General features: G+C 52.9%; 1 protein-coding gene across 2 annotated transcripts in view; it reads right to left on the reverse strand.

The window, feature by feature from the left end:
• Positions 1 to 26,750, reverse strand: part of Slc4a8 (solute carrier family 4 member 8) — a 64,570-nt gene that overhangs the window by 25,671 nt on the left and 12,149 nt on the right. For both annotated transcript variants that reach the window (XM_055626857.1, XM_055626856.1), the window contains exons 2-13: positions 22,819 to 22,900; positions 16,740 to 16,889; positions 15,810 to 15,945; positions 14,876 to 15,036; positions 10,468 to 10,656; positions 9,689 to 9,780; positions 8,695 to 8,852; positions 7,812 to 7,899; positions 6,709 to 6,855; positions 5,947 to 6,047; positions 880 to 1,054; positions 231 to 364 (exon numbers count right to left, since the gene is read on the reverse strand). In XM_055626857.1, coding sequence (XP_055482832.1) covers positions 231 to 364; positions 880 to 1,054; positions 5,947 to 6,047; positions 6,709 to 6,855; positions 7,812 to 7,899; positions 8,695 to 8,852; positions 9,689 to 9,780; positions 10,468 to 10,656; positions 14,876 to 15,036; positions 15,810 to 15,945; positions 16,740 to 16,889; positions 22,819 to 22,900 — 1,613 coding nt within the window. The remainder of the gene's footprint in view (positions 1 to 230; positions 365 to 879; positions 1,055 to 5,946; positions 6,048 to 6,708; positions 6,856 to 7,811; positions 7,900 to 8,694; positions 8,853 to 9,688; positions 9,781 to 10,467; positions 10,657 to 14,875; positions 15,037 to 15,809; positions 15,946 to 16,739; positions 16,890 to 22,818; positions 22,901 to 26,750) is intronic.

Genomic DNA, 26,750 nt, shown 5'->3' on the forward strand with positions numbered 1-26,750 from the left:
ACCACAGGGAGGACAGGACAGCAGACCACGGGGAGGACAACAGGAGCAATGGGGGAGGACAGCAGACCACAGGGAGGACAGGAGACCATAGGGAAGACAGCAGGAGCTTCGGGGGAGCACGGCAGACCACCCCTCTGGTGTGCGTGTCCTCGTGCCTGCACAGGATCTAGTGTCAGCTTTGGCAGCACAGCAGCCATGACCAAGCACTGTCAGGGAAACCAATGTCTTACTTGCAGAACTTGAACAAAATCTTTTCAAACACCAGCACGGGCCCAGTGCTCCCCAGGATGGTGAGAGGCTGCCCAGCGAACAGAGAGTAGGCGATCCCAGTCATGGATGCTCCAAATAAGGACTCGATCGCACTCTGTGGAGGAGAAAAGAGATCAGAGTCGGAAGCCACGTGCACAGAGAGCCGGCTTCCCAGCTGACCCAGCTGCACCGGCCTCCACGCTCATCGGCTTGTGCTTCCTCTGAGCAAGAGCGACGGCTACACAGTGCCTGATATGGTGCAAACAGACACCACTCCGCTAATTCAGGGACCAAGCCTCTGCCGTGCCTCAACTACGGTACAGCCTTCGGCTCAATACAAAGAGAGACAGCAAGCACACGCTCCCGAGGAGTCACTGAAGCTCGGCTTCCACTGTCATCAGTGGGTCCACTTTCCACTCTAGGGGCGATGAGCAATTCACCTCTCCAGCTAGGCCACCAGCCGCAGAGGTGACACCCAGGCAGAAGGGACATGTGCGACAGGAAACCCAGCCGGTCAGGAAAAGGGAGCCAGGTCCCCAGCACGGACTAGGCCGTGTTCCCCCAGAGGACTCGGTGCCCCGTGACAGGTTCTGTCGTGTGTGGGAATTAGGAATGGCGACAGGCTCTTACTATGCGTCCTTCAGTGGCTTCTCCCAGCAGTCCCCCAAAGGTGATAACAGGCGACATGCAGGCGCAGTACAGGAACAAGAAGGAGGCCAGACACTGCAGGCTCAGCGCGTCCCGGAAGTCACTCCAGTACCAGGGCGCCTTCCGCTTGACGTCCAGCACCAAGCCCCCAAACAGCCTGCCGAGACAGGGCAGACGCGCCGCTAACGCAGTCCCCCCGCAGGGCGAGGGCGCGCAACACACCTGAGCGGCCTTCGGACGCACTCGCGGGCGCTTAGCTTCACCCCAGCACAGGTCTCTCGGGAACTGGCACAGATACTCTCATACGGCCGACATACGGCAAAGCGGGACGTGTGGCAAGCACTAAGTGGGGATGCTCATTACCCATCATCAACACTCAAAACCCTCGCAGGAAGGCGAGGGCGAGCTTCGCTTCAAGTTCTAAGCTGTTAGGGGGAAATGTGAAAAGCAGCTCAAGCGACGAGTGCTGCTAAAGGTTTTCAGACGTGAAGCCTACACATGCAGTCTTTCTCTGACCCCTTTCACCACTGCGGGCACTCGCACACTCGCGAACACACACACACACACACACACACACACACACACACACACACGCACGCGCGCGCACACGGACTCATGCAGAAGACAGGGAGGCGGGCGGGCTCTGGGGCAGGCACCGGGCTCTGGGCCGGGACTGGGAGGTAGGGTGAACCAGGCAAACCAGCCCTTGCTCTCGGAGACCGAGGTGTAGTGCAGGAGGCAGGCAATGCACGTCCACGGGAGCTGTGCTAGCACAGGCTGGGAAGGGCAGAGCCGGGAGACAGACAGACAGCAGCGGGACACCCCAGGGTGAGAACGTGTGCTGACCTCAAGGTGCTAACGGGAGATCAGACAGCACAAGGGGGAAAACCGAATGGACAAGGCTGGAGAAACTGAGTCAGAGGCAGTAAGTGGTTTTTTAGGAATCGGAACTGAACCCTAACAGCATGTCCAGCTGCTGACCACGTCTGAACTGTGGAGAAGCAGCAGCCAACATGCATTTTGGAACCATGCTCCTTGTGGCAGGCAAAGGAGCGTGTGCTGGGATGAGGAGAAACGGACATTCAATGGCTACTCAGGGAGGACAATCAGTAGGACTCGGTGGCAGCTCCAGGCCTTCGAAGAGGCCAGGAAGAGCAAGATGTACCCCAGGGAGGAGCCCTGGCCGAGTCACTTCCTAAGAGCAGGGACCCAGCACCACAGGGAAGCTACAAAATGCACCCCAGCTTCAGAGAAATGGCACAGAAGAAAAGGAAAGGAAAAGGTTGCTTAGAGCAGGAGAACAGCCAAATGCAAACTCCACCCAGGTCCTACATTAACAAATAAAGTCCAAAACGATGTCAACAATCTTCAAAAAACCTGGGTGTGTGCTGAGCGCTTCCTAATTTAAAGAATGATGGGCAACCTCGTTAGGTTTGGGATTGGCATAACTGTTTTTGAAGTGTCCCTATTAAATGAGATAGCTACAGAAAACTGTGGTGCCTATAAGAAAAATTATATTGATGATTTGGTTTAAAAATAATCTAGAAAACATAAAAGCAACTGAGAGGAAATAAATGAAATAAAATTGGCAAAATGCTGGTAACAGCTCTGGGAGGGTATCTGGGGGGTCCGTTATATATAATTGACATTTTTTTTTTTTACAGAATTTTCAATAAGAAAACTACAAAAACACAAACACAGAAAACCTGATTTATGGGGGCAGTGTGGTTGTCTCTTCCTCTTCTCCTAAGAGCCCAGGGAACTGTGAGCAGGCCGGGACAAGAACACCGACCCGGCCCCACTCAAGACCTGGGTTGAGGCGGAGGGTGGAGAAGGGCCCAGCATGAAAACCACCCACATTGTTTCCCCTCTGGCTGAGGTGAGAGGAAGGTCCACCTCAGGACCTGCCTCAGCACCCATCAGCCTGTGCAGCAAACCGGCTCAGGCAAGGGAGCCACCTGCAGGGGCTAGATCGCCAAGGGTCAGCCTCAGGGGTGGGACAGTAGACCTCGGGGATCTCCAGGGTGGCCGGGACTAATCTGGAAGTGTTTCTGGGTTCTACCTACCACAGCAGCTTATGCCCCCAGGGGCCCGCCGGGTTTCACTAACAACCTTCATCTGAGGCGTTATGCTGGGAAGAGCTCACTGAGCTCCTTGAGGTGCTACCACAGTGCACAGCCTCCTCAGGGAGGTGTGTCTGTGAAGAACAGACAGGAAGACACCGCCTAACCACTTAAGTTCAGTGGGCACCATGCTCACACTAACAGAATGAAAAAAAAAAAAAAAAAAAAAAAAAGGTGAGTTCTGATTACTTCCCTTTTATTTTTTGGGACAAGTTCTCTTTACTCATAGCTCTGGCTGCCCTGGACCTCTCTCTGTAGGCCATGTTGGCCTCGAACCCTCCTGCCCCTGTACCCTGAGCGCTGGGACTAAAGGTGTGTGCCACCACTGCCCAGCTCTGACGTCTTTTGGAGTCAGCCCCATACCGCCTTCATGCATGACGTGACACTCTAAAGCAGACATGAGACGTGTTTGCCTCTCTCCCTACCGGAAACTTCAGGTCCATCTCAACACTGTCCCTGATGTTCACGCACTTGAGGGCAGGAGGCACGCAGAGGCAGGAATTTACGCCTCTGGGGGGTCTCTAGGCTCCGAACACTGACTTAGGACCCTTCCCTGGGAGGCTTTAGGGACAGGGCAGGCAGCCATTTGTGTGGCGAGCTTTGAAAGAGACCTGCTTGAAGTGTGAGAGGATCAGCGACACAGCAGCTCCAGATTCTTCTTTCATGAACCCTTCCCCAAAGTTTGCACCCCAAATAAGGGCTAAAATCTATCCTGAAACCCCTTTCTGGAGGACGCTGCAGAAGAGCTCTCGAGGCTGCCAGAGTGTCTAGTCATGCTCTCTGCTCCTACACACTGTCTCCTGCCCATATCGGCCTCAGGAAGGCTCACGACTCACTCTCGACCCTGGCCGGGGGTCAGAAAACACGGAGCTGGAGGACCATTTCCCTCTGCCTTCCTACTCTGCCTACCGAACCCCCAACCACCTCCACTCCACATGGCTAACTGTCCCCAAGGCTCTGGCTTGGCCTCAAGGTTCTGCAGCGTGCTATGCAGAAGAGACGCCTGCATACAAACTACCCAGCTAACATGTGAGCAATCACAGACACACGTCCACCGACTGGTCTGTGACTTCGCAGGGCAGAAAGCCCCCACACTTTCAGCGTGTCCACGCTTCATCTTCACCTTTTACATAATTTCAGGTGGGCTGGGGGCCAGAGCTGGCCTGGAACTGTGAGCTCTCACAGAAGGGGGGGCCAGCTGGCCCGACAGGCTATCGAGACCAGAAGTCTGTATGCCTCGCCTCCCTTGCCTGGGTAGCCTGAGGGTGACATCGTTCAGGGAGCAGAGCTTAGGCCACAGCGCTCTCTTAGTGTCGTCACGAAGTCCCTGCTTTGTGAAACACGCAGAACTCCTCTGAAACCCTGCTTGAATCTGTGATGAAGTATGTAACGGTCCTGTCAGTGGTGTTTTCCTCGGGAGAATCACATACTATTTCCAAGATCCTGTAACTGTTGATCCAATCTGATGGTGGCCCAAAGCCCCACACAGAGCTGGCCAGAGCACAGGACCCTCCTTTAGTTTTCCTCAGGACTTGAGAAAACCTAAAATCTCCCTTCTGCAGAGACAGCTGTTTGAGAAAACCTTCATCCCATTGCTTCAAAGTATACCTGGGTACAGGCATATCTATACATCAAAAGGTACTCGGTAAAAAACTCTGAGATGTTAGCAGGCCCCGCCTCTTTCCTGAACGTGCCCACCTCGTCCTGGACAGCCTCAGTCTGGGAACCACTCCCATGATGCTTCCGTCATTGTCTCCAGAAACGAGCTTCCCACACGGCCATGCTACTCTCTCGGGCACCTCTACTCCAGGCTCCTCCTCCTGACCATCACCCCGGGACAGCTACCTTCAAACACATCCTTTCAACCAGAACAACTGTACTCCTCTGTCAGGACAGGGTTGGTTAAGGGCCACCGGCCCCGTTTCTCTGTCCCTTCTCCATGAATTTCCAAGAGTAGAAGAATAAATCATGCTCTGTATTTGAAAAGAAGGAAATCAAATGAAGACACCTAAGCTTCCAGAAGGGGAGGAAAAAGCAACGAAGGAGATGACATGGACATTATCTCCATGATGAGTCTAGTCCCGTGGGGTCCCCTCCCCTACTGGATCCTCTGCAGACAGAACACAGCTGGTTCTAGGTGTATCCTGGAACCTTCCCCACAATCTGGAGGTTCCACTATGCAAACCAATGCCTCCTGCCATCCTCTTCCACCTCTTTCCTACCTGGGAAATAAAACTCCTAGTCTCTGGCCGAGTTGCCTTCAGCCACCAGAAGCAACTTCTTCCTTGGACATGTCTGTAAAATTCTGGCCTGGAATTGCAGAGTTTCTTCCTGAGACACACCACTAATAAAACACCTCTCCTACCCGAACGGCAGTGTCTCATCCCAAAGCGCCGGCCCAGCATTTGCTCAGGCCTTGTCCATCCCATGCTGCACACAGGCCCCACATGACCGGGGTCACTCACTCATCAGACATGGCATGTCGGCTGTGCTGAGCACCGCGCCAGGACTACCGTGGACCACTTGACCTTTTGGAGTCAACAGTGTAGCAGGAAACACAACAAGCCAAGGGGTAATGGCAACGAGTGACAGGGCAGTGACGGCCGAGCAGGGCCCGGTCAGCCACAGACACTGCCAGGCTCACCGCAGGGACTGGCATCCAGCAGAGACAGAGAGCCCTGGGAGAGCCCCAGGAGACAGGAAGGAGAGGTGTCCTATTCACACCAGCGCGAGCGACACCACAAAGAGCCGGGGGCAGACAGAACCTGTCAAAAGGCTCGGGACACCGGGACGAAGGTCCTAACACTGGACGCCTGTGCAGCATGTTCAGTAGATGGCCCCATCTGAAAGGGCTGAACTCCGAGCACGCCCCAGGCCCCGGCAGCGCCTCCGTGAGCAGCAGCCAGCGCGGCAGCTCAGAACTCACCGCCCAGTCCGCTCCAGTTCTGGCCCACTGTGTCCCCCATGTGGCTCTGGTTCTATGTGGCAAATGTTTCCATTTGGAACTCCAGGCATTTTCCTTTTTTCCTTTTGACAGAAGACAACAAAATGAGTCGAGTCAGGGCGACCTCTCTGTCCTTGCTGGCAACAAGATAACCCAAAAGCCATAACAATGTTCAAATGTTTCTGGCTTTCAAATGCACTTGCTGAATGGATGCGATCATTCCTGGGATGGGAGACAGGTGGACTTCCGCAGCAGAGTCTCATTCCCAACTATGCTTCCCAGAAACAAGAAACGACCTAAATTCCAGTTTCAAATGTGCTGCTCTGTCATCTCAGCGTCCTTGAAAATCTTGCCCTAGATCAGCTAATCGAGTTTAGAGATAAGGACACCTGGGGAAAGAGGGGGCTTCTGGGAAGGCGGAATTCACGAGGATAAAACGCCTGGCCTCAGCCTGCTGCATGCAGGCGCTCTCTTCCCCAGGACGTCACAGAACCATCTGGAAACCTATTCACCCTTTCATCACACTGTCCGTGTTTCCCCTTGATCATTTCCTACATGATGTACTTCTGAGAAATCCTTTCCCTCTCCCTCCATCACGCTTTATCAGTCCTTCCAAGTTTGCCTTAAAATCCATTCCGCAGGAACACCAACCCCTGTCCAACCCCATGTTATTGGTTTTTTATTCTAGTCTGATACTCCAGCGCTCCCCACAGCAGCCGCCACCAGCGCACACACATGCATTACCTGGGAAGGGACGTTCTTGGGTGGCTCGATTCTAATGGATGGGTCCCACTCCCCGGGGGGCAGCACGGTCACCTGGTCCAGGAACTCATCAATCCCTGCCAGGAGGTCATCTCGCTCCTTTGCTTTATATGCTACATCATGAAAAATCTACAGAAAAGGGGATTTTAAAAACTTAGGACATCTCAAAATTACTTTCTTTACAAGCATCTCCGATAGCTAGCGATAGGCGGACACAGCCTCTTGACTCTCTGTCATGGCAGCTGGGATGTAAACAGCGCTCAGCAGGGTATAAAGGGAGCCTAGAGCTGAGTGTGCAGGTGTGTGTCTGTAAAGCCAAGGACTCAATGGCTGAGGCAGGAGGACTGCCAAGGTGAGAGCCAACCTGGGTTACAGAGTGAGACGCTGTGTCAGGGAGCTCAGGCAGGACTGCAGGGCCGCCCAGGAGAAGAGGCAAGACACAGAACTGTCAGCCATGTTGACCTCAATGGACTCGCTCATGAGGAAGCCCCGAGAAAGGCTCAGTGCACACTTCCCTCTGGCCACCAAGACGCACGAGTGCCTGGAAGCCCCACTGTACAGCAACGTCCCCGCCAGGCCCAGAGCGGTGGTGTGGGACAGGGCTTAGAGTGGCACGGCCTGAGGGCACACCCTGACCTCATGCAAACTGCACACCGACCTCCCTTCCACAGCATGGGAGTATGCAAATAACTTCGATGTATTTAATTAACCATATTCTCCAGAGAGTTAACTCGGGCTTCACCAGTTGCACTAAACAAGTCTACACATTCTGCTTGGCAATAGGAATTCTCCCAGAGGATGATCTCTCTGCATCCTTGATTACTTTAAAAAGGGAGAGGTGAGTGGCCGTGGCGTTGGATAAGCCCTGAAGCGGGGATTCAGAGACAGCTTGGGCTACATAGGACCTGTTTATAGACAAACAAACAAGAGGTAGCAGTGAGGGCCTCCCAGCAGGCTTGGCGCTCTCTCGAAGGCTCTCAGAGACGCTATGGCCCTGGTCTATCCCCGCCAGCACTCAGTGTCTGGAAAAGGGCACACGCTCAGTATTGATAAGATGAGTGAATGGAAGGGAGAAGTGGCTGTACCTCATCCGTCATGATGGTGGCCATGGATCTGCCGATTTCGTGGTACTGCTGACCTTTTCCTACTGGTCCCAACAGGATAAACAAAAATCTGCCAAAACAGATGAGGCGTATGTGAGAACAGAGAAGCAGCGTCTTCTCCTCTGCAGACAGCAAAGCTCCTGACCTCCTGCTACACAGAGAGCAGCCCTGTGCCTTCAAGAAAAAGAGCTAACGTGTAGCTGAACATCGCAAGGCCAAACAGCATTTGGAGCTGTTCATAAGATCCTATTCAATAATGTGGCTGGCCGGATTTCTTAGAGTTACCACAGACACAATTCCCATTATAGAAAGGACACCTTTTCAAAACACTGCATTGTTGTGCAAATTCAAGGTTCTCTAATTCCCATTCACCTTCTACTAAGAAAATGGCAGGGGAAGGGAAGGGTCGGGCAGCTGGGCTGGCGGAGCCCTGGACAGAGTCTGTGCTCTGGACATCGCAACTCTGTGATTAGCGGACTCTGCATCACCCGTCACCACCTCAGAACACAGGAACAGCCCATGCTGCCAGCGCTACGGAAGGACAGCCGTCCCTCTGCCTGGAGACGGTTCCCTGGACAGTGCTCTGTCACACTAGGAGACAGAGGCTGAGGCCTCCCAGTGTGACCAGCCCCTGGCCTCCGCTCTGAGCTTTCACCGGTCCCCCAGCCTCCATTTCTGAGGCCAACCGTACTATAGGGTCACAGTTAGAATTTGGAACTACTCCTGCCTGGCCTCCCCGCGTGCACGGCTCGCTGAGGAATTTAAGCACTACTATCCCAGCAGCTGACTCTGACATCTGGGACCAGCTGGTCTCTGGCACCAGCGCTCACACACGCGTGCTCTGATGGGATGCCCTGCCCTGTACCTGGTCGGGATGGGCACCTCTGTGAGGCCCGAGAGGAGCACAGCCGGGGAGAGCCTCACAAAGGCAACGATGGGCCGGTCCAGACTGTCCACCTCCCCGACCAGGACGTTGGAGGCCTCGGCCCCCGTGGGAATCTTCTTCATGAAATGAAGGTCCACCTGGGAGAGCAAAAGAGCCTCAGATAACCTGGGAGCCGCGTCTTCAACGCCAGTCACCCTCTCACACCTCCAACTGCACGTCTCACTCAAGGTTAAAAAAGAGCTTCTCACTCTTCTAGCTGATCTTTACAAAAACCCTGAATGGAGCTAACACAGACCATATCAGTCCCATAGAGCAACTAAGAGCCAGGGGGAGAAAGCTGAACCACAGAGCTGTGCTACATAAATCAGCATGTGCACGCGAGCACGTGTGCGTGTCTCCACACAGCCGCAGCACACTCCTGCTGAGCAGCAGCCTCTCCGCGCATCTGTGGGTCTCCGGCTGGAATTCAGATCCGCAGGCAGCAAACACCTTTACCACCGAGCTGCCTAGAATCCGGCCTGCATTCCTTCCCATCAGGCCCCTGGAGAAGAGGAGCCATGGAGGCTCTGGGCCACGTGATTTCTCTTTCACACACCTGACTGCTTCGGCCTAGGCATCAGCCACAGCCCCCAAGAAGAGTCTGAAACATCAGGAGCGTCAGGAGCAGCTGCAGATACTGTCCTGACAACTTGAAGAGTTCAAGGAACTGCCAGGCATCAGATTCCACAGTGACTACGGAATGGGGGTCTGGGCAGGTGAAGCCACCGTGGTCTTCACTGTGCTCGCTCTGGAAGGAGCCGGCCTCATGCAGGCCAGATGTGTGAGGGCAGAGGATGAGAAGCTGGGCGTCCCTTTCCACAGGAGCAGCACTCGCCTTGGGGAGCGGCGGAACACCAAAGCTTGCCAGATCCCAGCAGGCACTGGGCCCCACCACAGACACCACCCGGAAGCCAGCTGGCCACGTGCCCCTCACCTTGCTTAGATCCACAGGGCTGTGTTCACTATTCACTCCATTTTTCACCTCCAGGTTTGTAGCTGGAGCAGACTGAGGAGACACAGTTTGCCCTGTGTGGAGAGAGTCAAACAGAATCTGCTAGCAGCCTGCCCTTCCCTTCTGCCACGGCAGCTTGTGAGAACCGTGAAGCGGGGCCACTCGTGTGTGTTCCCACACTCACTCGGCAGTGAGAGGGAGATTTCCAGCACAGGCCTGCACGCTCTACGTTAGTAAACGAGGAGACTAGAAAACACAGATGAGGCCCTCGCCAGCCACTAGCCGCTGGGAGAGACTGACCTGCCTGCGCCTGGCCACAGGCTTTGGCCCTAAGGGAACGAACAGACATGATAAAGGGAAGGAAGGGCCTGCTATTGTCGTTATTTAATTAAACGTGAGGAGCTTTACTGGACTGTGCAGGGCCAGGAACTCTCCAGACAGTACTGCCGAAAGTGCAGGCTTGACACCTGCCTCTAAGACACCTTGTGTCTAAGGCATCTGCTCAGCTGAAAATGCTGCAGCTCGCGCCTCTGGACTCCTATCAGCAGCAGTGTGGACGCTCTCCCCAAAGCCACACCCTTCCTGGGAGCAGAGGGAGAGATGGGTCCAGCTCCGCAGCCGCCCGGCTCAGCACCCATCAGCGTGGCTGAGGGCTCAGCACCCATCAGCGTGGCTGAGGGCGCAGCCTCTGCCCGCTGCTCGTTAGCACGTCCAGCTTGCGGGCCGCGGGCCCCGGCCCACGAAGCATGGAGCACACCTACCGTCTCTGTCCATGGAGTGCGGGTCGGACTGCTTCTTGCCGACCTCGGCGAAGGAGCGCACTATGGGGATGAGATTGTTCCTCCGCTTCTCGTTCTGATGGTGGTGCTTTTTGAGAAGGGCTTCCCGCACCTTCACCCGCATGCTGTCGCTCAGGTCGCTGAACAGCTCCTGCTGGTCCAGTATCAGGTCTGGAAAGCAGGGGAGCAGTATCAGGTGCCCGGGGGGGCGCAGAGGCAAGCTGCCCCAGCAGGGCCACCCTGAGGACAGCCGGCCTGTGGCGTCCACACTCACAACAAAGTACTCACACATATAACATAAAATACAAATCTAAAAAAAAAAAAAAAAAGTAAGGTTGGCCTTCCACGGCGGCACGCTCCACTCTGCCTAGCTCAGCCTCGCTTCGGGGACTGGACCCTGCTGGCCGTCTAGTACGTGCCCAGGGCTGCACTAGGCGGTACACATCTGTATCTACCAATCCTTATTCAAACCCGGAGACTGGGTATTTCCACGACAAGCTTTCTTTAACTCTATTTTATCTGTTTTTCTCTGTTTATGAGTGTGTGTGCCACATGTGTGCAGGCGCCCACGGAGACGGAAGACAGTGCCAGATCCCCCAAAGTGACAAGCAGCTGTGGGCCACGTGACGGGGTGCTGAGAACCACACTGGACTCCTCCGGAAGAGCAGCAGTGCTCTAACCGAAGTCAGACCGTTCACACACACAAGGAGACCAAGAGATGACTGTCACCGAGGTCCCAGGCCCTCACATCTGCCAGCTGGGGAGCAAGCGCTCATGCCAGGACTGGCTGACTCACAGGGCCGCCATTACCCTTTTTCCACTACCCTTCCTTTAAGAACTCAGCACAGATGTAACTGTCAGGGATGTTCCAGCTCTGAGCTCCAGTGGCTGTTTGAAAGTGAACCTATAAGGAAATTAAATTGGGGCTGGAGCGCTGGCTGCTCTCCCAGAGGACCCAAGTTCAAGTCCCAGAACCTACATGGCGGCTCACAACTGTCTTTACTCCTGTTCTGGAGGATCCAATGCCCTCTCTGGCCTCTTCGGGTGCCGCGCGCATATGGTGCAAAGACATCACGCAGAGAAATACACTCATATAAAATGAAATGATAAAAATTAAATGTATCATTTAAATTAATTATCTGCTCACTGCAGAGAATTACTAGCTTTTAAACTTCCAAGTCCAATGATCTGAGTGGGGTACTTGCTTGGTTCTGTCAGCAGGACTTCAAATAAATGTCTGGAGCTGCGGGCCCGACACTTAATTCCTAGTTCCATTTTTCTTGACCCAGCTGACCGTGGAATTACACGTCAGTCGGCCTGCTGCCTTCTCACCTGCAGAGGGGCGTGCAAGCCACCACACCCGCCAGGAAGTTGCTATCGAACGCCTCAGCAGCTGCTGTGAACATCTGTCTCTGTCTCCCAAGGCTGGGATTGCAGGTGTGGCTCACAAGCCTAGGCCTGCACACTGAACCTTTCTACTGGTTTCTTCCCTCACATTACAAGCCTGCTTCAGAATCCTTCATCCACCCCAGGCCCCTCTTCCATCTACCGTTTTTATCTTTTCTCTTTCCATTAAAAATTCCCCAAAGGGAACAAAAAAATCCTCAATCAAAAAACACCTGTAGCAGCTGGGCGTGATGATGCCCGTAATTCTAGCACTCAGAAGGCAGAGGCAGGCGGATCTCTGTAAGCTGGAGGCCAGCTTGGTCTGCAAAGCAAGTCCAGGACAGCCAGGGCTACACAGAGAAACCCTGTCTCAAAAAAGCAAAACTAAACCAAACCAAATGACCGCCTTTAGCTCCCAGCAGCTACAAGCTGGGAAGACCAAGGAAAAAATGTTCACGCAATGGGCCTCTGAGGAACACAGCCCTACCTAAAACTCAGCAGATTTCCAGCTTCCAAATTTTTTCTTTGATTGGTTAGTTGATTTTACTTTAGACAAGATCTTGCTACAAGCCCAGGCTAGTCTTGAACCTGATCTGCCTTAACCTGAGTGCTGGGATTACAGACATGAGCCACCACGACCAGCTTCATCGTCAATCACTGCACAGGTGGAATTGCGTCACGGCTTGGTGGAGGCTGTCACAGTTTGATGGCTGTCTGCTTGTCCTCCTACCACTCAGCACCACTGAGCCTCAGTCTCCAAAGATGACATTCTTCTCTCAACCAGCCGATGGCCCCTGCAGCCAGCCTAAGGCAACTGGAGTCCCCGCCCCTCTGCTGACCAGTGAGCAACCGCCTGAGAACTTTCGACCTGGGGCTACGTTTCCGTTCAAACCTGTCTCAGGGTCACACCTGCTCTGCTTACCCACACACCTCCATCTGGATGCCCCCCCCACACACACACACCCCGCTTACCCACACACCTCCATCTGGATGCCCCCCACACACACACACCTAGCACTTAGCAAGCACAAAGCTGCATCTTCCCACCAAGCAGGCCTGACCTGCTAGTCACCAGCCCAGGCCAGAATCCTGAACTCCTTCCTGTATACCCAAAACCAGTCCGTCACAGCGCCCCACCAGTGCCACGACCTGAGCTGTGCTGGAACCATCCCTTACTGCCACTGCCCACGCGTGCTGGCAACAAGCAAGAGAAGTGTGTTCTAAGTACTAACATTTTGTTTTCAGACTCCATTTAATCACAGGGAGAAACCAAACTCAAGATCCAGGCCCTAGGGGGCTGGGTACTTCCCGGTAGCTGAACAGCTCCTGTTATAAAGAAACAGTTTTCTGAGCCCAGCTATCTCAGGGACAACTTCTCCATCTTGCTGGCAGGGTCAGAAAGTTCCAGGCCCAGGAACCTACTTCTGTCCTGATTGATGGAAACTCCCTTGCTCAAACCCAGTGTCAAAATATGGTTAAACAATGTTACAGTGCCTAGCCTTTGCATTGTGCAATCTCCTTTCCAGGACACAGTTCGGATCCTGAACTGGCAGCCTCTCTGAGCTCAGAAAATAAAGCTTCACTTTAAGCTTCTGTATCTGAAGAGAGTTTTCTCGGCTTCCACCCTGAACCCAACAGGTAGCAGTAAAGTCTCACCTCCTCTGTTCCACTGTCCTGATCTCCCCCTTCAACGCACCCTCCATCATCCTTCCTACAGCTAACATGGGCAGGCAGGATCCTCCAAGTTTGGCCAAGGTCTCCTCATTTCCGATGATTACAAAGGCACTAACTCCCCAAAACATAGCACACACTTTCTTAAGAACCTTCACAGGCTTTTAGATACACAGCTACAATCAGTGACAGACGGATGTGAGCCTTTTGGAACACAGTCTAGGAACGGAGTCGTGTGAGAATCCTGAGTGCTTGCGAGGAAACCCCCGAAGCCGAGACAAGAGCCTTGTGACCTCAGTGTCCCCAAAGACGGCTTGGGAGTATGCTCCCGTGCCCCTGCGGACAGGAGCGAGATCACTTCAGGTCAGCCACCATGCCTGGCTCCCCTTTGCTTACACACCTCCATGGATAAACACGTTTCGCCCACCACACCAGGCTTGCCCGTGATTGTGACTGTCCTAACCCTCAGCATCTCCGCTCGCAAGCCGATAAACCGGTGCTCATCTCTGGCCTCCTTTCCCCGGGGACTCACTGCCTCTACAGCAGTACGCACGACCCTCACACTGAGCTCGTTCTTTCCTTAAACTCCGCTCTCTCTGCAGTTGGTGATACACCTTCCACATCACCTCTCAAAGGCTCGCACACAGGCTTCCGTCAGTGCTGACCTCCATCCCCACGTCTGACAGAGGCAGAATTCCGTAGACACTTGCAACAGAGAAACCTTCAGCCTGCCTGGCCAGCTGTTCCCAGGGCTGCTCCCCAAGATCAGTAACACGGGCAAACCCCATCACGGGGCCTACCTGGCACGCAGCACAGGGGCGAGCACCACAGGGGCCTACCCCTGCATGCCACTCTGAAGCACGGGAATGCTGTGGCTCACCATCCTGCACACCTGTTCTAGATGGCTTTTAAATCTTTAACGTTCTTTTGAAAGCTTTAGTGTTACTATTAGTGTGTGTGTGTGTGTGTGTGTGTGTGTGTGTGTGTGTGTGTGCGCGCATTCACGCGTGTGTGATGAAGGCACGGGCCATGGTGTGCTTGTGGAGGTAGAGGTAAGGTTTCAGAGGTCACTGCTTCCGTCATAGCTTCCTGGGATGGCATCAGGCCGCCCAGCCGGTGCAGCAAACACTTTACCCACGGAGCAGTCTTGGCTTTCATTTTCTTCCTTTCTGGCTTCATGGTTCTGTTTTGTTTCGCCTGAGATAAAGTGTCACTGTGTGGTCCAGGCCTGGGGCCTGTCACCGTCCTGCTCAGGATTATGGGTGTGTGTCCAGAACACTTGCTCCCAGACTTCAGAGCTCACACGCATTCCCCGCCCGAGGTCTACTTTTACCTGAAATCTCCTCTATGCTGCTTGCACGCATGTCCAGCAGCACAGTGCCATTGATGAGGCAGCTCCTGAGCTCAAACAGGCTGTGCAGAGAGAGGGTCGCCACATAGGGCTTGCTCCAGCGCTCTCCCCCATCTTCAACGTCCTCCTCAAACTTCAGCCACCTGCAAACGTCGCCAGTAATGAGCTGCTAGAGACGCAAGACTGCATCTTCAAAACAGAACGCCAGCGCCTGGGCTAGCACCCAGACACTCGAGAATGGAAAGGCATGCCACGGCACGGTGCAGACCTGATCCCATCTTTGTCTAAAGACAAATTCAAAACTATAAAACATGCATGCATAGATCCCAAATACCGTTCATCCTTGGGACAGTACGATTGAAGCCGTCATTTTCTTTTTGCTTATCTTTATTTTCTTTTTTGTTTCTTTGGTTTTTTGGTTTGGTTTGGTTTTTGTTTTTCGAGACAGGGTTTCTCTCTGTAGCCATGGCTGTTCTGGACTCAATTTGTTGACCAGGCTGGCCTTGAACTCACAGAGATCCTCCTGCCTCTGCCTCCCCGAGTGCTGGGATTACAGGTGTGCACCACCGCGCCTGGCTTATGTTTTTAATGTCTATAGTAAGCATGATTTTGAAAACTCTTTACTATTTGGACATGTTGACAAACCACGTTCATAAAATAATAACATTTTTATCAATGTTCTGTATGACTTCAGAAACCACAAAGACAGAAACACAAAAGACTAATTGCCTTTCACTTGCTGTCAGGCCAACTGGCCTGTTTAATTCTCTCTCCCATGGCAAATGCCCACAGACGTGCACGCATCAACACTACCTCAGCCAGAGCATGGGGGGATGGAGGGCCTGAGGCCTGCCCTGCTGGGGGCCACGTGCGCCTGGCCAGGCGGAGGCCGCCCCAGGCTGCTGCCGGGCCTCACCTGGCTGTCTCCTTCCACTCGGCATCTTCTCCCTCCTTCAGGCATATCTCATCCAGCTCTGTGAACAGCTCGTGAGGCACGTGGTCTTCATCGTCCTCGGTGCCGAGAATGAACTGAACGCGCTGAGACGGGGTGTCTGGGGAACCGAGCAGAGGGAGGTCTGCAGGTGTAGCCAGCCGCCAAGCAGAGCAGACACCGCACTCTGCCTAACGGCTGGGAGGTGCAGAAGTGGGCCTTTGTTCTTGGAGAAAGGTTATTCAGTGGGGCATTTCCACGCAGAGCAGAGCTATGAACTGAGACCCCTCACCAAAGGCCCAAGAGAACCTAGACGTCAGGGCTAGAGAGATGCTCAGCAGCTGAGAGCACTGGCTTCGCTTAGAGAGGACCCAGGTTCGAGTCCCAGCACCCACATGGCAACTCACAACTGTAACTCCAGTCCCAGGAGACAGGACAGCCTGTTTTGGCCTTTAAGGGCACTAGGCCCGCATGTGGCGCACACGAATGCAAACAGGCAAAATACCCGAACTCGTGAAAACAATTTTGTTTTGTTCTTTAAGTAAAAAGAAGTTATTAACTCTCTAGCAAAGGGTCACTTGTAGTGTTGACTGGGGTGCTGAGCTGGAAGTTTTCAGGAAGGCAGTTTCAAGTCTTAGAAGTCTTCCTTCCTCCTGGGAACCCCAGGCAAGGGCTAGAGACTCAAGGCCACCTGCCTGTGTCCATCCTGCATCCCATGACCCAGCACATCTCCCAACCACAGGCACCTGTCCCCCCCCAGAGAGTCACCCTCTTCCCCAGGTGTCATCACCCCCTCTCTCCAGGTGTCACCCCCTTCCCCAGGTGTCACCCCTCTCCCCAGGTGCCATCACCCCCTTCCCCAGGGTGTCATCACCCCCTCTCTTCAGGTGTCACCCCCTCTCCCCAGGGTGTTACCGTGGGCCAAGGCTTCCAAGCCCTCCTCGCCCTGGCTGGCTCCTTTGCCCCGCCCGCCTCGTCTCCGGTGCTTCTGGCCATGGGTGCGGTGGTGCCGATGGCTCTGCCGGCCCAGCGGCATCCGAACCCCGACATACAGAGTTCTGTGACCTGGATGGAAGCAGGAGACACGGAGAGACCCTTTTTGTAAAAGACCACAGGCTTCTGTACCGGTCACTTCCGGAATGATGAACTTCACAGGCCCCCCAGGACTACAGGTCTCACAGAGCTGCCTGCGCATGGCTGTGAACCTCACAAGATGCGACAGTCGAATGAAGGAATGTGTGATTTATTCTGTACACTAGCTGTGAGAGAGGGGGTGATGGCCGAGGGAGCATGGGAGCCTCACAGCAGGTCCTACCTTAGGGTGAGGGAAGGGAGCTCACAGCAGAACAGCGGAGCATGTGCAAGTGGAGCCAGAGAAGGAGGGAGGGAGGGAGGGAAGGAGGAAAGAGAGAAGGAAGGGAAGGAGAGGAAGGGAGGGAGAGAGGGAAGAGGGAAGGATGACTTACAAACTATGAACGTATGTTACCTTTTGCTATTAAAAAAGACAATGTGACAATTCCTGTATGGTAATTGTGGCATATCTTGGCAGAAGGTAGTTTAGAAAAGTGTTTCTGGGTCCATCAGCCTGCCTAGGTTCAAAACTCCAATTCACAATTAGCTGTATGACCATAAACCAGTCATCCAATTTCTCTTGAGTCATCGTTTTGTTTTGTTGAGACAGAGTTTCTCTGTGTAGCCCTGGCTATCCTGGAACTCCCTCTGTAGACCAGGCTGGTCTCGAACTCTGAGATCCACCTGCCTCTGCCTCCCGAGTGCTGGGGCTAAAGGCGTGCGCCACCACCACCCAGCACTTGACTCATCTTTTAAAAGGAACACTAAAGCTTAATTTTTTTAACCCATAGGGTTGTCAAAAGAAGGAAATAAGGTAATGCATGGAAAATGCTCAGCACCATGCAGTAGCCCATGGAGGAGGCCAACGCTGCGCTGAGAGCACGCCATCCTAATGACAGACCTTGTAGCCAAGGAATGAGAGATAGTGCACCAACAATGGAGAACGTGGAACGTGCCCAAAGCTTCAGGGCTGTTCCCAGGCCTGATAGCAGCTGTGCCATTTCCACCTGACCCCACCGCTCTGCCCCAGATCTTAGCCTCGCCCACGCTGTCCCCAGGCTCTCCCCATCTTTAGCTGGCGTCCTTGAATGCTATCCAGGCCCAGGCCTTCGTCTGACCACTGCCTTGCTTCTAACTGGGACAACACTGGCCGTCTCTGCCAGCTCCTTCCGCCACAGTCTGGCTCCTCTCCTCTCTGCCGGCCTCAGTGCTCTCCATCCCATGCCACCCCTCCCCCACCCCTCCCCCTTAAGAGCTACCCTCTCTCTGTCTCCGTCCATCCTTCCACAGCTGCCCTTGGGCAACCATCCCCTTGACGTGCCCTCACCTTCTTCCCCACCAAGAATCAGGACTGGCCTCACTCCTTTCCTCACCAAATTCTTGTTCCCTGGCCTCGGACTGTGGTTCCTGTCCCTGCCGTCCACAGTAAGGACGGATGGCACCTTGTCACTGTATCTCTGCCAAGCAGGCAAAAAACTAGCCAGCTCAGATTTCTGGCATGCTTAGTATGACCTGTAACGCATGACTAAACTGAGTATCATCCATTCTTAACAATGTCCTGCCCGATATACCAATGAAGTCCCTATCGCACATCACTGAAATCATCCAAGGTGGCATTGGCAACAGAATGGAGTTGCCTAATTGTGCCAGGTTCTGTTCCAACAGCTAAGATATGCACAAAGTCTTCAGGGAAGACAGCCACAATGAAAACTAAAAGATATTCTTTCAAATACAACTAATTAATATACACTGAAGAGCTAGGGTATCTGGGGGCCATGACAGGGAAGGAAAACGTTAGTGAAGAGGCTCAGAAGGTCCTCCTGAGTGATGAGAAAGAGGGGGAGCCAGAGGAGTGAGGGGGGTCCCCAGGAGAGGAAGGAGGGGGCACCAGAAGAGTGAGGGGATCCTCAGGAGAGCGGGGAGCAGTGCAGCACAGCTTTCAGTAGAGCCAGAGCAAGGTGGAAAGAGCAAAGGACAGAACGACGAGATCTGTAGAGGCATATCACAGTGAATTCACAGCTGTGAAAAACAATCCTATCCCACAGAACACTGCAAACAGCCTCTCAAAGAGTGACTGGAATCTTGTAAAATGTGGTGTTATCCACGTAGAGCTGGACTGAGGTAAAGGGCTGATGGTTACTGAGGCCTTTGCTAGAGCCATCTCAACCGCAGGCTTCTTTTCCGGATCGGCTGGCCACGCGCACCTCTTCTCTTCAAACACGTTCCAAATGCTCCCACTAGGGTCATGCTGCAATTCTGCTAGTGTTATTTAATCGTACCTACATTCTCAAAGGATGGCACCAGAACCTGTGTCGCTAGGCCTCATCTCACTGGTTAGTTTAGTCACTGAGACTATCTCGGTAAAGCAAGGAGGGCCGCTGTCGTCCCAAGTCTTGTCCAGATGTCGTAAATCTAGGTTCTAATGCTCTAGCCCTAGAAAGGCTGGCTCATGCTGGGTGTGAGCACATGTTAAACCTGTTCACACCCTCCCAAGAGCTGCAGGACCGCACAGGCCTCAGGATGCTGCTGAGCACGTGTCACGGATCACATGATCTGCCTCCAGAGGCAGGTCAGGGCTTAAAGGGAAAGACGTCCTTTAGATGCCTTTGACCATTCTGTAGGGAGTGAGGAAACATGGCTGTCTTAGAGGAGATGGCGCCCCCTGCCTTTTGAACACACCAGAGAGACATGCAAATATGAAAACTAGTCCTGCAGGGCCTTAGCCGAGAATGGCCAAATGACTGTCACAAAATCAGCTGTCGTTTTGTGAGCTGAGGAGTCTGAACCAGAGACTTAGAATTTCGGAGTAAAATTAGAAGAAAAGACGGCAACCAGGAAATAAAGCTCAAGCTATCTGGCTGGAATATGGCCGTCCGGTGGCCCCATCAAACTCACCCTACAATCACGTCACTGGTCACTCAAGTGGGCATCGCCCACTTCACATACCCACCAACTCGGCCAGCACTGCTTCTTCTTAGCCCTCTCCTCACTCTTCCTCTCTAGTAGAGGTCAGCCTGAGTCTGCCAAGCCCACCAGCATCACCCTAGTTAGCAAACCTGTAAGAAAGATGCTGGCATTCTTGAAACTAAGCACGTACACACTGGGGGCAGCCATGAACGAGGTGCCGGTCTGTGGAGCAGGAAGCACCGGTGTGAGCCAGCAGACACGAGCCTGCAGGGCGCCGTGTGCCTTGTTTACCAAGCTCTCGCATGAAGCTCATTAGTGAGCACGCTCTCAGCTGCTCAGCTCCTCTGGGCTTGCGGGGCAACTCAAGGCAGTCGCCACAGGGGAGGGCCTACACTGAACAAACGCAAGCCTACTGAGAGTGACCAATGTGACCAAATGGGTCTCAACCTTCCTTTTAAAAAAGAAAGTGTATTAGAAAGCATTCAGCTGACTCTGGAGTCATAAATCTACTTAATCAGGAGTAATCATCTGCCAGAAAAAAATGGGAAAGGCCATTCCTCTAACTAACGATGGCCTGTTTTCCACGCGGCTCAGGGAACCCACTGAAGCGCATTATGCACTGTCGCTGTGAAAGCTGCTTTCACGCTTGTTTTCCATTCTTCTGTTTAGTAACTCCTTCCCATGGACTCAGCTCATCCAGAAAGGCCCACATGTACCACCACCAACGACTCTGGAAACCGTGTAAGGGAACTCCGGTAGAGCATGCAAAGAAGGCGCAGGACTCGTCAGCAGCCACAGGACTCCAGCAGCCACGGGACTCATGAGCAGCCACGGGACTCCAGCAGCCACGGCATCTGGCATCTCGGGAGACGCCCTGTGCAGGCTGAATCTGCATGGTGGGCCACAGCTTCCACTAAGGCGGGACGGTGTTTTTCTCCGAGTGCCCGATGCACACAGCTTCATCACATCCTGTGAGCACACCCCAGAGTGAGTCCAGGCCGCCCGTGGCATGTCCACGCCCGCGGGAAATCTCTCTCCTCTTCTGCAGCCGTGAGCAGACATTTCAGGTCTGGGCTGAATCAGGCCTCTGTGCGTCTGCAGCGCTTGTTTAAGCGCTAATGGAAGAGTCTAGCTTTCAGGAAGGTCTGCTCGTGAAAGGCCGTGTCCCAGCGTCCTCCAGCAGTGTCACCCTGCCAGTTTCTCTCCCCAAGGAGCAGAGCACGCACCAGAGAGCGATGACATCACCTGGAGATGCTGCCGGGTGAGGCCTGGCGAGCATATCCAAGGGAGCTCGCCCGGGTGCGTTCTCCGTTCCCACGCACACAGAACATGCTCAGTCCTCGGTGGAGGACTCGGGCACAGGGCCACTGCCAGAGGACAGACCGGCTGCCGGCAGTGCCCGAGGCGGCACATGGCGAAGACTTGTCTGCACGCAGCCCAGGGCGCTGAGGCCGGGGGGCCAGATGTGCCTGCTGTGCAACATACAGGGTGAAGACGGGGTCCTTCTCCCCCACCCGAGGTCAGCTGCCCACAACCAGCTGCACCAACGCTGTCCCGGTACTGAGGACTAAAGTTACGCTTTAGTTTAAATTACTGTGCGTAAGAGAACATAAAACGACGAAGCCTGTACCGAGGGAGCCCAGCAGACCAAGGCCGGATCTTCCCCCACCCCCACCCAAGGACAGACAAGGTCCTGGACAGGGGGTGATGAGGGATAGCAAGCCTGCATCTGTTTGCTTCTGTACACAAGCTGGCTTGCCCCAACTACAGGAAGCAGGCTTGCTCTTGTGTAGGCGGGATGGACATAGGCGGGAGGCACAGCAGGATGCAGGCTTGCCTCTGATTGGGCGAAGGCAGGAGGCCCATGGCCTTGGGGGGTTTGCCTTCACAAGCTCCTGGCTGCTGTACGTCCAGGCCTCACTGAGAATCTGGGTGCGGCCCTGGAGAGCTTCCACCGCCAGCATTTAAGAAAGCTTGCTTCAGCTTTGGCTCAGAAATAGTGGCGGGGGTCCACTCTCGCCTGGTGGGGCGATGGCTGCCGTGACGCGCCTAACCTAGTGCTAACACGGGCAGCGGCCTCCCACACCGCCCCCTTCCTGCCCTGCTCCTGCCCCTTCATCCACAGGGCCAGGACTCGGCCTCGGTCACCTAGACACGCTGACCTCCACAGCTGCCCACGCGCGTTTTCACGGGAACAGGCTCAGAGGCTGAGTCACTTCCCACGCAAAGGGTGAGTCTGCACCAGCTGAATGCCAAACCCAGGATGGGGAGAACGCACCACAGGGCAGCGGCAGCCACCTCACACTCTTACTGAAGCCGCACTGGGCAGGGGCCTCCCTCCAGATAACGGAGTGTCGGCCCTAAGGAGAAACCCTGCTTAGGCAGGAGTCCACCAGGCCCACCGACCCCACATAATGGTCAAATGAGAAGCTGGGGACACCAGCGCACAAGAATGGCCCCTCCTGCCTTCCTTTATACACTTTGTATGGGGCGCCCTCAGAGCCCTTGGCTGGTGTATTTCTGTGTCCCCTTTTCTGGTTCAGATTTATTTGAATCACATAGAAATGGACATAGTTAGAAAAGGAAGAGCCAGTAGTGGAAATGTGTTAAAAAAAAAAAAATTACAGCCAAGCTGAATTTTTAAACTACCGATACTTTATTTTCTTTTAAATTCCGTGCAGTTATCAGGCATCCGTGAACTAGGCACTTCACATCCTCAGAGAAAAGGTTATTGTTAGCATTTCTTAGGAGCTCCCAGTGCTCTGAGCACGTGTCTCCACAGGCACCCAGTGGGCCTGGGACACACCTATTGGACGGGCTGGGTGCCATCATCTCTGCTTTTATATCAAGACCAGGAGCAAGGGGCAAAGACTGTTAAGTGTTCTCCCCAACAGGGCCTTACAGCCAGAGAGAAAGAGTCGGGCATGAACCCAGGTCTCCCAAGGGCAAGGCAGGCATGTTTTTTCCCAAGCCAGAAGCCTCTGGTCTCCCTGGTCACAGACGGCAGCTTTCTTACCTTCCAACTCTTCTTTCTCATAATGAATGTTGAGGATTGAGCTGGTCCCACCCTGATCCACCACAGCTTCCTCATCTGGTCTCTGTTAAAAACAGACATGCAAATAGTCACAGAAATACACAAATATTCATTTATTCAAATGCTTCAAACCACAGTGAGTACCGACTCCTTTGAGATAGCTGGGAGAAGCAGAGTGGTTTACATATATTCTTAATTCGTGACCTCATAATAACCTTAAAATGCAAATGTGCCAGGCATTCTCTTTCCCCATGCTGTGAGAAGCCTAGACCCAAAGCACATTAAATAACTATGCCCAAGGTCACAGCTGCCATCTTTTCAACTGGCCAAAGCTACACTTCTGTACAGCCATCTGAGACTTGGCAAACACCAGCAGGCATTTGCCTTGAGTGATGACTGGCCCTCACTTCCAAGCTAACCTAGCTAACCTAGCTACCAATCTCTATGTCCTAATGGCATACTGCAACTCTGCTTAGTGATGAGATATATGATAATATGTGTTATATATTATGTTGTGTGTAATATACTATAATCTAGCATATATATTACAATATATCATATATTATGAGCCATCTCTCCAGCTCCCATAAAATATATATGGGATATATATTATACATCATATATATTAATTAGTGATTATGAGAGTGTATGCACTTGCAAAGAACCCAAGTTCAATTTCCAGCCTGTAATTCCGGCTCCAGAATATCTGACGCCCTCTTCTGGCTTCCGTGGGCAAGTGCACTCATGCACAAATATTCACATAGACATAAATAAAAAAGAACAAGCCCGTTGTGGAGTTGCATGCCTTGGTCTCAGCACTCGGGAGGCAGAGCCCAACCTGGTCTACAGAGCAAGTTCTAGGTCAGTCAGTGCCTCGTAGTAAAACTCTGCTTCAAAATAAAAATAAACCAAATCTTTTTAAAAGGTCGTAGCCCCTGCCCCGCACTGAAATGTTCGTATGAAATGTGCGATGGCTGTAATCGCAGTCACCTCATGGGCATCGACTTACCGGGCAGAACACACTGATACTCTGGCATAGTTCTTCTCCGGTTTGTGGCTCTGGCTAGGCTACTTTTCCACATTCTCGCCTCCATGTGGGCCTGCGCACACGACTGTGCTAGGTGCCTCCCCCAAGCTCTGCCACACACCTGGTCCTCCCCCTCCCTCCAGGTCCTACTCAGATCTCCAACCCACTCTCTCACGTCCCTACTTTATCATGCTCAGCTGTGCCCCAAACACGACCTGAAGACAGGCACTCTAGCTCCCCAGTCAGAAGGACTTTTTGTTTTGTTTTTCGGTTTTTTGAGATGGGGTCTCTCTGAGTAGCCTTGCGATTTCTGGACTCCTTCTGTAGACCAGGCTGGCCTCAAACTCAGAGAGATGGGCCTGCCTCTGCCTCCCGAGTGCTGGGATTACAGGCATGCCCCACCACGCCCATCTGAGAAGATATTTTTTAATGAGATTAACTTACATAATTTTTTTAGAGAAATAGAACATCAAATGTCATTTAGAATAATTAATTTGATAATTTACTTTCACAGATATTTAAAAATCACAGTTATTACTATGATGAAAAAATCTCTAGGATAGAATATTAAGTATCTAAGGCAAAGAGGAAAAATGGCTATACTTTGTCAAAGAAAGGGGAGAAGTGAAGTTAAAGTTTCTGGTTTATTTGGAAACTCAGTTGTGTCATGTTTTGTGTTTTGGTTCCAAGAGTGGGATAAGGGAATTACCCCCACCCAAGGAAAACAGCCCCTGTGAAAGGCTGGCAACTACCTCATCCTAGGGGGTGGTTTTTGCTAGCCGGAAAACTTCCTTGTGTGGACTCTGAGAAGGGATTACTAGAAGCCCACAGACAGTGAGACAATGCTTTTTGCATCACTACATTTTGAAACGTTTCACATTGTTTTACACTACAGAACTTTCTGTGCAGAGGTTTGCGGCTTCGGCGGACTCATGCCGTTTGGGCGGAGTCTCGCTGCTTTGAGTGGTATCACCTCTGTCGCTGTTTGCTGCTGCTGTTTTGGTGTTTGACTGAACTGCTGGTCTCCTGACGACTGAGACTGCCATATTCCCAAAGAACCCGATGTCCCTGAGCAGCAGGAAGTAGATAAAAGAGGTCTACAGCCCCTTTCCCTACGAACCTCCTACCGAAGATCAGGCGTGGGAAAAAAAGAGGCATTTGAGAACATTAAGTAAAGCAGGTGTTTGAAAGATCTAAGCCTACAGAGATGCCTGATTACACTTCCGAATACAGGGGCTGGAGAGAAGGCTCCATGGTAAGGGCACTGGCTGCTCTTCTAGAGGACCTGGGCTCGATTGCGGGCACCCACATGGTAACTGCTCTGATGCCCTCTTCTGGCCCCCACAGGCACTGCGTGCACATGTGTACAGACACACATGGAGGCAAACACCCATACATGCTAGAAAAATGTTTTTAAATTTAAAAAAGAAAGAGTAAGTTACAAAAGCTTTTCCAAACAGCTACTTACACAGGAGAGAACGAATAAGACAGAAGAAACAAGGACAGAGGGTAGACGTCTTTGAGTATCTTATTTTATAAATATCTAAATTCAGACCAGGGACACAGGGATGACTCAGTGGTTGAGAGTGTTCTGCTTTTCTAGAGTACCCAAGTTTGGTTCCCAGCACCCACCTTTGACGGCCTAAAACCACTGCTAAGTCCAGCTCCCAGGAGTCCAACAGTGCTGGCCCCGTACAGGACAGACATTCACACAGACACTCGTAAATTAAAACAAATAAGAACGTCTCAAAAAAAAAAAAAAAAAACAGAAGCAGAAGTGAAATTGGTGATCTGACTATTCCAGGAGAATCTGTTCTAATTAGCAACACACTACACTGGGAACCAGTGGGAACAGGTGGGAACGGGTGGGAACGGGTGGGAACCAGGTGGGAACTGGGTGGGGACCAGGTGGGAACCGGGTGGGGCGAACACGGCTCCAGAGAAATCAGGACAAACTGTCCAACCATCCTTCGCAGTGTCCACACTCAGGCCAATAAACAGACAAACAACGACAGCAAAGATCGTACAGCGCTTCTCCTTTTTCGGCCTTCGAGAAAAAGCCTCACCTGTAGCCCAGGCTGGCCTCTCCGAGGCTGCCCTGCTTCAGCCGCTGGAGTGTGCGTGTTAGTGCAAACCACTGCGTCCAGCCTCTTCGCTGCCGTAAGTCACGTGCTTGGCTGTAGGACCAGGCAGCCTGAGGGTGTGGTGTGGTATAAAATGAGAGGGTGTGAACTTACTCTGTCACACTCAGTGTGGCTGAGGACTCTCGGGTGGAAATGAGACACACAAACAGGTAAGTAAAAGAGGAAAGTGTCAACAAAAATGTGTAACATCATTGTCCATAAGTGGCTGTAAATTAGTTGGTATTAACTGTATCTTTTCGGAGGGCCTATCACACACAACAGCACCGAAATTACAATCTCTAAAAATGCCATTTTCTTCTTAATGGAATCAAAGTTTCTTGGGGAAAAAAGTGCACAGAGAAACAGTGGTGCACAGGTTTGAGCCCAGCACTCCAGACGCAGGGGCAGGAAGGTCTGTGGGTGCTCTGGCCCGCCAGGGCCACACAGAGACCTCTCTCAGAAAACCCAACACAGAGGTCGGCTGGCCACAGGTCTGAGGGGGCAGCACACAAGAAGTGATTTACCAGACAGCGAGGCGGCCCAAGGAGCAGTGGATGCTCCCAGGAGTCACCTGAGAGCGGGTTCTTGTCAACAGCGCGCTCACCTGCGCTTCAGAAAGAACAATGCCTTCAAGAGACTGTCTGTGACAAACTGTTAAGGTCCCTGAGTCTACGTCACTGTAAATTTAACCAGGGCTGAGGATACACCTCCGTGCTCAAGCACTGTCTAGACTGTGCAGGGCTCTGGGTTCGACACACGCGCGC

The sequence above is a fragment of the Psammomys obesus genome, unplaced genomic scaffold (genome assembly GCF_907164565.1).
Source record: "Psammomys obesus unplaced genomic scaffold, mPsaObe1.curated_primary_1811, whole genome shotgun sequence".
Classification (NCBI taxonomy): Eukaryota; Metazoa; Chordata; class Mammalia; order Rodentia; family Muridae; genus Psammomys; species Psammomys obesus.